This window comes from Nicotiana attenuata, unplaced genomic scaffold, assembly GCF_001879085.1.
Source record: "Nicotiana attenuata strain UT unplaced genomic scaffold, NIATTr2, whole genome shotgun sequence".
NCBI lineage: Eukaryota > Viridiplantae > Streptophyta > Magnoliopsida > Solanales > Solanaceae > Nicotiana > Nicotiana attenuata.
In genome coordinates this window covers 1,061-11,492 of record NW_017671373.1, presented here as the reverse complement: position 1 = coordinate 11,492, position 10,432 = coordinate 1,061, and the positions used below count along the sequence as shown (strand labels likewise).

The 10,432-nt window shown below is 34.1% G+C and overlaps 2 protein-coding genes across 2 annotated transcripts; one reads left to right on the top strand and one right to left on the bottom strand.

The window, feature by feature from the left end:
- Nucleotides 1-2,878: 2,878 nt before the first annotated feature.
- On the top strand, nucleotides 2,879-4,611 carry LOC109207866 (probable polyamine oxidase 5). The gene has a single exon (XM_019370867.1). The coding sequence runs from the start codon at nucleotides 2,879-2,881 to the stop codon at nucleotides 4,508-4,510; it is 1,632 nt and encodes a 543-aa protein (XP_019226412.1). The 3' UTR covers nucleotides 4,511-4,611.
- Nucleotides 4,612-5,683: 1,072 nt separating this feature from the next.
- On the bottom strand, nucleotides 5,684-7,580 carry LOC109207871 (transmembrane protein 258-like). The gene is made up of 4 exons (XM_019370873.1): nucleotides 7,471-7,580; nucleotides 7,255-7,361; nucleotides 6,288-6,366; nucleotides 5,684-6,038 (listed from the first exon to the last, which is right to left on the bottom strand). The coding sequence occupies exons 1-4, from the start codon at nucleotides 7,471-7,473 to the stop codon at nucleotides 5,991-5,993; spliced, it is 237 nt and encodes a 78-aa protein (XP_019226418.1). The 5' UTR covers nucleotides 7,474-7,580; the 3' UTR covers nucleotides 5,684-5,990.
- Nucleotides 7,581-10,432: the final 2,852 nt, after the last annotated feature.

Below are 10,432 nucleotides of genomic sequence, written 5' to 3'. Positions count from 1 at the left end.
ACATTCTCCACCTCTAAAACAACCGTTCGTCCTCGAACGGACAAAAGAAAGAAGTACCTGAGTTGGGGAACAAATGTGGATAACGGCTCCGCATATCAGACTCGGACTCCCAGGTCGTGGCCTCAGGGGGCTGACCTCTCCACTGAACACGAACAGAAGGAAAACTCTTCGACCTCAGCGTCGGACCTGCCGGTCTAGGATAGCTACCGGCTCCTCCTCATATGACAGATCCTTATCCAACTGGACCGTGCTGAAGTCTAATACATGGGTAGGATCGCCGTGATACCTCCGAAGCATAGACACATAAAAAACTGGATGCACGGCTGATAAGCTAGGTGGTAATGCAAGCCTATAAGCCACCTCTCCTACTCGATCAAGAATCTCAAACGGACCAATGTACCTAGGGCTAAGCTTGCCCTTCTTTCCGAATCTCATCACGCCCTTCATAGGCGACACCCGGAGCAATACTCGCTCTCCGATCATGAAAGCTACATCTCGGACCTTACGGTCTGCATAAGTCTTCTGCCTAGACTGAGCTGAATGAAGTCTCTCCTGAATAATCTTGGCCTTATCTAAGGCCTCCTGAACTAAGTCTGTACCCAATAACCGAGCCTCTCCCGGCTCGAACCATCCGACTGGAGACCGACATCGCCTACCATACAACGCCTCATATGGAGCCATCTGAATGCTGGACTGGTAGCTGTTGTTGTAGGCGAACTCTGCTAAAGGCAAAAACTGGTCCCACAAGCCTCCAAAATCAATGACACAAGCCCGGAGCATATCCTCTAAAATCTGAATAGTCCGCTCGGACTGACCGTCCGTCCGAGGATGGAACGCTGTGCTCAACTGAACCTGGGTACCTAACTCTTGCTGAACCGCTCTCCAGAAGCGCGAGGTAAACTGCGTACCCCGATCCGAAATGATAGATACCGGCACACCATGAAGGCGAACAATCTCCCGGATATAAATCTCCGCTAACCTCTCGGATGAATACGGAGACTGCTACTGGAATGAAATGCGCTGACTTNTACTATTACAGCATATTGTTACAATATCTTGCATATTATTACAGTATACTAATATACTATAGGAGTATATAGTTATACTACAACAATATACCATTATAGAATACAAATATATTATTATGGTATACTGTAATAATATGCAAGATATTGTAACAATATGCTGTAATAGTATACTTATTACCCGTAAATTCACTTGCCTTTTCCCTTTTAATTTGCTTTAAGCTTTTATCCAGCGTGAGAGGCAAATTAAAAATGCAAAAAAGATAAAAAAATATTATAGGATGTTATATAATGTAACGGTATACTCTTACAATTAGATCCTTTTAGAATTTTTTGAAATTTTTATTGACAACTGATATTATTTCAGTTTAATAATTGAACTAAACTTTTTTTAATTCTTTGCGTACAATTGTATACCCTGTTGGTATAACTATATACTATACTGGTATCAAATATTAGTTAATATTTTTTTGGTTGTATTAGCTACATTTAATTGTTACACAATTTGATTATTCTTTACTAATAATATAAAAAAAGAATAATAAAAAATAGTGAAAATAGTAAATGAAATTAGATTATGAAGAGAAAATGAATATAAAAAAAAGAAGTTAAATGAAATTAGAATAGGAAAAAAGAAAAAAATAAGAAGAAAACGAGAAAAAAGAAAAAAGAAAAGAAAAGAAGCATAGAAATAAAAAAGAATTGGAGAATAAAGAGAAAATTCCCCACAAAACCTACTATGGTTAGGAAATGTAATTAGATTATGAGTAGACAAGGGTAAATAGTTTTGTTTTTGTGGGTAACTGCGTCAAAACCCCTTTAATATTTGGGAAGAATGTCAAATCATTTTCTTACCAAAGTAGAACACTTAAATAATTACTGAAATTTAGAATTTCAAACAAGGTTTTAATTTATTTTGGAGAAATGTCAACCATTTTATTACCAAAGCTGGAGTAATGAATCCTATAAATTTAAGCAAGGTTTTAACTTATTTTGGAGAAATATCAATCATTTTCTTACTAAAGTTGGAGAATTAAATTATTACTAAAATTATAAATTTAATCAAGATTTTAATTTATCTTAGAGGTATTTCAATCATTCTCTTGCCAAAGTTGGACATTTAAATTATTATTGAAATTTGAAATCTAAAGTAGGTTATTATTTAGTTTGGAGGAATTTTAATTATTTTTCTTACTAAAGTTGGAGAATTAAATTATTACTAAAATTTAGAAATCTAAACATGATTTTAATCTATTTTAGAGGAATGTCAATCAATTTCTTACCCAAGTTGAAGAATTCCTATCCTAAAACTTAATGATTCTTTTTGTTGATTATAATAGAGGAATGTCAATTATTTTCTTACTAAAGTTGAAGAATTAAATTATTACTAAAATTTAAATATGGTTTAAATCTATTTGGAGGAATATCAATCAATTTCTTACCAAAGTTAAAGACTTCCTATCCTAAAACTTATGATTCTTTTTGTTAATTATTATGGTTACAATATAATGTTTGTTGAACAAAAGTTGGAGTTATTACTAAAATTTAGAAATTTAAACATGATTATAATCTATTTTAGAGGAATGTCAATAAAATGCTTACCAAAGTTAAAGATTTCTTTTCCAAAAACTTACGATTCTTTTTTGTTAATTATGGTTACAATATAATATTTGTTACATTATTCAAAATCTAGACCTTTAAAACTTGAATACAACAGAATAAACCAATGTAATAAACACCATAATACACTCCTATATATAGCTTTGTTTCTTGTTCAATTACTTCATACAAAAAAAAACAACTCATTTATCAACAAAAAATATCACAAATTATTCAATCTTTTTCCCTCTAAAATGGTGACACAAAAGCCAAAAATTGTGATAATTGGAGCTGGAATTTCTGGCCTAACAGCAGCTAACAAACTCTACACAACACAAAAATCAAATGAATTATTTGATCTTTGTGTTGTTGAAGGTGGAAATAGAATTGGTGGAAGAATTTTCACTTCAGAATTTAATGGTGATCAAATTGAAATTGGAGCTACTTGGATACATGGAATTGAAGGTAATCCAATTTATAAAATTGCTAAAGAAATTAACTCATTGGAATCAAATAAGCCTTGGGAATGTAAAGAAGGTAAATTAATGGACAAAAAAGTGACTATAACAGAAAATGGCTATGAGGTAAATTCTTCCCTTGTTAAATCCATATCAGAATTTTTCAACAAAATGTTAGCTTTTTCTTCAGGTGAAGGAAATTTTCAAGATGAGGTATGTAAAGAAATTCTTGAAAGTTTTAATCTTGAAAATGGTAGTATTAAAAATCTAAGTATTGGTTCTTTTCTTAGGAAAGGTCTTGAATTTTATTGGAATTTAAAGAAAGATCAAGAAAATGTTGAAGTGTTTGATAAATGGAGTAGAAAATCACTTGAAGAAGGAATTTTTGCTATGTTTGAGAATATACATAGGCATTATTCATCAGCTGGTGATTTGAGTACTTTAGATTTTAATGGAGAAAGTCAGTATTGTAATTTTCCTGGTGATGAACTAACTATAGCTAAAGGGTACTCAACTGTGGTTAAATCTTTGGCATCTGTTTTACCACCTGGTTTGATTCAATTAGGCCGAAAAGTCACAAAAATTGAATGGCGAAACGATGACTGTGGCTCAAAATTTGAAAATGGTGATGGTACTAAGCCAGTGAAGTTACATTTTAGTGATGGAACAGTAATGTATGCTGATCATGTTATTGTAACAGTCTCATTAGGGGTACTAAAACAAGGAATTCGCGACGATTCTGGTTTTTTTAGCCCTCAGCTTCCTAGTTTCAAGACTGAAGCAATTTCAAGACTTGGTTTTGGTGTTGTTGACAAGTTATTCTTGCAACTTAGTCCAAGTACTGAAGAATGTGACTATGAGGGGATGAATTTTCCATACTTGCAAATGGTTTTTCATCAATCAGACACGAAATTATTTCACTCAAAAATTCCCTTATGGATTAGGAGGACAGCTCTTATACATCCAATTTATCCCAAGTCAAGTACTATAGTATCATGGTTTGCAGGTAATGAAGCTCTTGAGATGGAAACTCTAGATGATAACGAGATCATAGACGGGGTTTCGACAACAATGTCACAGTTTCTAGCAAACTCAAAGAATTTCAAGAACTCAGATTCTGCAACAGCAGAGAGTTGTGTTAAGTTTTCTAATGTTTTGAAGTGTAAATGGGGTACTGATCCATTGTTTTTGGGTTCATATACTCATATTGCAGTTGGATCAAGTGGAGATGATTTGGATTCTATGGCTGAGCCATTGCCAAAAGTGGGAAATAATGGTGAAAATTCAAAGAATTGCCCTCCACTTCAGATTTTGTTTGCAGGTGAAGCAACACATAGATGCTATTATTCAACAACTCATGGTGCTCATCTTACTGGAATTAGAGAAGCAAATAGGCTTCTTAAGCACTATCAATGTGTTGATGTCTGAAAAAGATTGTTGTTTTTATTTGTTGTGGTCTGGCTCTTTCCCGGACCCCGCGCATAGCGGGAGCTTAGTGCACCGGGCTGCCTTTTTTTTTTTTTTTTATTTAAATTTGGAATGAGATGTTTGTTATAGTCTTTGTTGAGGGGAATTTGAGAGCGTTAGAGGAATTGTTTAGAGGTAATTAGAAAGGAAATAGAAACATATCATGTATGTTTTGATGAATGAATAAAAAGAAAGTTTTTATTTTATATTTGCTTTCAATTTGTTTGTGATGGACTTCTCCTTTCCTATAATTTGGTGAATCTTGCTTTCAAAATCCCTTGTACTCTTCTCTACCATTCCTCTTCATCTAACATAATCATGACTTGAGATTTTATAACTAAGTTTCAATTTTCATGATATATGATAAGTTAACATAATTTTTATTTATTTTCAATGTGCTAGCAACTTAGTAAAGGACATCAAAGCATCCTGCGTTTATTTAGGGTAGGGAAAGCGCCATACCCCAAGCGGTATGATGTAGACAACCTACTTTTACGCAAGCGCGAGTGACTGAACTCGTGACTTGGTCACATAAAAACAACTTTACCATTACTCCAAGATTCCGCTCCCGCACTAGCAACTTAGTAAAGATTAAAAAATGTTTTGTACCAGTGTTTGCTCTTATGTTGTTCGTGAGCAGCTTAGCTAGCTGCAGTAATTGGAAAAAGGTACTTAGAAATCAGGAATATTTGCCAAGTATAAAAATACTAGTAAACTTCAATCACTTAAAGTTTTTGTATCCATTGGTTTCTTTATTAGATCAAATATATGTTCGTCTTTTTTCTGTTTGTTTAAAAACATCGCCATGAGAATTATAACTATGTTTATCGATTGGTCTATTAAGCTTTCTGATATAAGGGCATGAACATCCCCATTGTTTGAGTTCAATGCATATAGGATTAACTATAATTTTTTTTTTTTTTTGGGTATATGGGTATAACAACTTAACTATATTGTGGGTGTATCTATATATACACATCCATGCATATCACACATTTTTGTGATAATTTATCTCTACTTATCTTCTCTAACTCCAATCATTTATATCCATGGATTTATTGCTTGCTTGTCGAAATTACCTCGAATTGCTCTTCTACAAAGTAATTGATGATAACACTCATATAAATCATCATAGAGAGTATTTTCTGCTTCGTGTTGTTGCGTTTATAGACAATTCTATAAATCATCATGGTTTGTTACATCCATACACTTCAACAAGCTCTTTAATACTAACGTTATATGCACTGAACTCCAACAATAGAAAGTTTCAAAATGCATCACGCTTACCTCAGTCAATTTTTCAACAAGTTCTCCAATTTGCCATTCAGTTACAAATCAGTTCTACAGATGCTATCTTCAATCATAAATCATATAAAACCAACTGCAATACTCAAAACCATTCATGTAGAAACAGCAGTACAAAACTTCATGTTGTGATGGATCAAACATATACGCCTGAAGCAAGTAGCAAAAACAAGGATCCAAAACCCTGCATGAGGTGCGGAAAGGAGTCAACACAAGCAACCAGTGTGAAAACGAGATACAACAACAACAAACCCACTGAAATCCCACCAGTGGGGTCTGGGGAGGGTAGTATATACGCAGGCTCTACCCCTACCTTGGGAAGGTAGAGAGGCTATTTCCAAACCCTCGGCTCGAGAGGAAGAATAGAAACAAGCAAATATCAACAACAAAACCAGACTGAAAACGAGAGATGAAATCATTATAGTGCACATACCAAGAAAACAGATGCCACTGCTCCAGTTGTAAGCTCCTTCGCTAGACTGCGATATTTCCTCGGAGAAGTAGCTTCATAACTGTCAAACATTCATAGATTTGTCACAAGATGAAAACACAACATGACTTGTAGAGCCCGGAAAATCAGTCACACAGCAGACTGGTACTCTTTAACATTGTAGAATTATACTCTGTGTGAGTAATCATTTTCACAGTTTAATCAATTTAATGCAACCAACAACTTATGTTGCTCGGACTCTCTGGAAATGTCGCCTGATGCATATCGGATCCTCCAAAAGAAGTGATTCTTGGAGGATCCAACACGAGTGTGGTGGCATTTTGGAGAGTTCGCACAACATAGCCAACAACAAACAGCTACAACAATTGTGCTTAATCTCAAGCTATTTTAATACAACCAAACCACTAAAGCATAATTTCTTCAACATAAATGGCAATATTTATCAGTAATAAACATCATACATCATATTGAATAGAGCAACAACATCTGTATTATGAGTATTTATCATGAATTAGCAATTTGAGACCGCCAATGTGAGCAATATTGAATAGACTGCATTATGAGGATTCATCACGAACTGACAGGTTTTATGTTGGCTGCAGCCTACCGCAACCCTCCTCCTTTACCCGGGCTTGAGACCGGCAATGTGAGCAAGCCCACACATCATATTGAATAAAGCCATTTAAGAAAGAAGCAACAGAGTCAAATTAACAATTTCATGTTATTTAATTTCCTTATTCACAAAATGCAACCATCTTCAAAACCCCTTTTCTCACAAATGTTAATGCAATCAACCAACAGTGACACAAATCGCTTCAATTACTAGCATAAACGAATACTATTAATCAACTACGCCTTAATCTCGAACTATTAGATCCACTAAATAAAATTTCTATATATCTCAAAGGAAAAAAAATACAGTATTACTAAAATCAAATCAAGCGCTTACATGAAGAAGGAAGCAGTTACAATAAGGCCAATTGCAAGCATGAACACAGCTAGGGTTGGGTACCATGTAATGGGTACTGGGCTTGAGATGGGTTTTGCTGATTGAACCTTAACAAAGAAATTTCCAAAAAAAAAAGTTAACGAAATTATATTAAAAAATTTCATAAATTCACTGAGCTTATGATAAGAATGAAACAAGGAAGAAGAAATTGTATACCATTTTAGAGAACTTAGAGAGCGTAATGAGATGATCTGAGTTCTGAAGAGTTCGGGTATACGATGTAATAAATGTGGAAAATTTAAAGCATAATTTTTTATGCGAGGTACTGAAACTGCAATTTGTTAAAAATCATGAAGAGGTACTAGAGTTGTTACATCCTGTACAATGTTTAGGACTAATTTGCTAAGTTGAAAACTCAAAGGATCGACAAAGAATAAGTTTGTCAACCTTTAATCCTCGAAATCGCTATGGTCCATTTGTGTTTCGGTGTTTGATCGAACAACAAAAGAAAAGCTTCTGAAAGAAAATGTGTATTAGAAATTAATAACACTGTTTGCAAATCGAATTAGTTTTTTTTAATGAAAATTTTAAATATTGATTTATCTTTTAGTCATACCGTAATGTATTCACACCCGATGTTTGCACCAACACAAATAATATTTAATACATGCCTTGGCGTATATACTTATCATAAAATCATTAATTCACATTCTCACCTTTAGTTTAGATTTAATTATGGAATTTTTACATTCCTATGCCACATAGGAAACCTTTTTATCCTCAATGTTTAAGGTGTGACTTAATTACACTTAGTATACCAAATTACCATTTCTATACCATAATTAATTAAGGGTATAATTAATGAGATATTTTTTACTCCTTAATTAAAGGATTTCCGTTCAATTCCAGTATCTCCACTCATCACTTACTTTCTCTCTCCTAACCCCTCAGCCCCGTACCCACGTTCTTTTTACCCATACCCACGTTCTTTTTACCATTTTCCATCTTCTGAAACCACCCAATCTCCCTCTAAATTCACAGAAAATTGAAGAACCCCTTCAAACAAATTGGTTCCCCATTTTACTCCAATTGAAGTTCATCAATGAAGAACAACAAAGCTTCAAAAAGAGTCCTAAAAAATCAGCAGTAGCTGATATCCCCTCATTTGATTTGGGTGTTTTATCCCCAAAATCACCCAAAAAGCAAGGCAAATCTCCACATGCAATTGCAGAGAGTACTCATAGTTCCTCTCCCCGACAAATCAGAGTCGAGATGAGAACCAAACAAAAACTTGATGTAGATGCTGGAGAAACTTCTACACCAGTCAACACAAGTCAAACGAAAAGGAAAAGAGATTTATGTAGACGACGACTTTGTAGAAGAGGTCCCTAATCTTCGAACAGGAAAGAAATTAAAGGTGTCTGCTGGTTCGAAAAATTTAAAAATGAAGAAACATTCCAAAAAATACCATAAAATTGTTCGGAACCAATCATTGGCGAAGGTAGACATTTATTAGTTTCTTTTCTAATTTTTTAGTTTGGTTTAGGATTGTAAAATCTGTGTTATACGTGTTTTAGACAAGTGTAGATTAATTGTCTTAATTTTGAAGATTATTTGTAGTTGTGATGTTCTGCCTTTATAGTTGTAGATATTTTGTAGTTTTTTTTGTAGTTATACTGTTAGGTAACTTGTACTATTTAAAGCGGAATTGTAGAAAATGCTTTAAATTGTAGATATTATGTAATTATTTGTAGTTTTGTTGTAGATAAAATGTAGATGAATTTATCCTTTTTATGCATTTTATTAATGTGAATTAATTTATTATTTATGCAGAATGGACAGTTCTTTGCCCCACATAATGTTGATTATGGGGTGCTTAGATTCCACACTTTGTGTGATCCTAGCATTCCTAGCCACATTAAAGAGCTTCAATCCTCAAATGGGCTGAATCTTTTCAAAAAGACATGTTTTGGATACTTACTGTCTCTTCCCACCATATGCATGCAAAACCAAGCCATTCATCTTCTGATGAAGTATGAATTGACCAAATCCAATGCATCATATTTTTCTGTACAGTTAAAGGGTGAAACATTAAATTTTGGATTGCGTGAGTTTGCATTAATTACTGGTCTAAGATGTGTTACCCAGGTTACTGATTTTGGTTATACTCCCACTTATGTTAGCAAAATAATGAGCAGTTATTTCCCTAACAAATTAAGAGTGTAGAAGTCTTATTTGAAACAGATAGTAACCACTAAATCCTGGGTAAACGATGAGGATGCGGTGAAGTTGTGCATCCTTTATCTTTTAGAATTTTTCATTTGTCCTTCGGACAAAGATCATGTTTCTTTTGTAGATCACTTTAGGTTCTATTTGGTAGAATCTGGGCAGTATAAGTCATACCCATGGGGTATTAAATCTTTCAGCCAGATGATGGAATCTGTTAGGCACAGACTAAATCCGTATGTACATTCTTATCTCATACGGGGATGCTCACTAGCATTGCAAGTATGGATTTATGAGTGTTGCTCTACCGTTAGCACTGATCTAGCTACGAGGTGTTCTAACTCAATACCTCGCATACTAAGATGGTCAGCTAGTGAGGGGCAGATTTGGTTAGCTGCCTTTGAAGAGAAGATGATAAAGCCTGAGTGGATAAAGGTAAAGTTTCCTTTTTTATGATTATACAATTACCTTCAAATTATCTACAATTATTCTACATTGTCTACCTTGATCAAACTAGTTTATTTTTCCTCATTAAGTTTACCAACATAGTTGAATCTGGAGAAGAGATTGCAGTGTGGATTTTGCCCGACAAAATTGAGTACAAAGTTCAAGAAGGTGAACAAACATCTGAGTTTCCCAATGCTGATCCTCCTACATTGGAACCCAAACAAACAGATGGAGAAGAGGACACGGAGTCTATTGCTGAGAAGATCAGCAAATTAGAAAAAGGAATTGCGCAGGTAATACATATAAACAATATATCTACATTTCATAAACTGTCTACCAAATATCTCCAAATTTGTAAATTCTGATATATATCTTTATATAATTGCATATGTTTTTGCATTGTATGTTAGGACAAATTATGAAGTTAACAACTTACTGTATTGTAACTTGTAGGTTGATGGAAAGCTTGAAGATTTTAGGAAAGCTGTCTTTGTAGAACTCGATA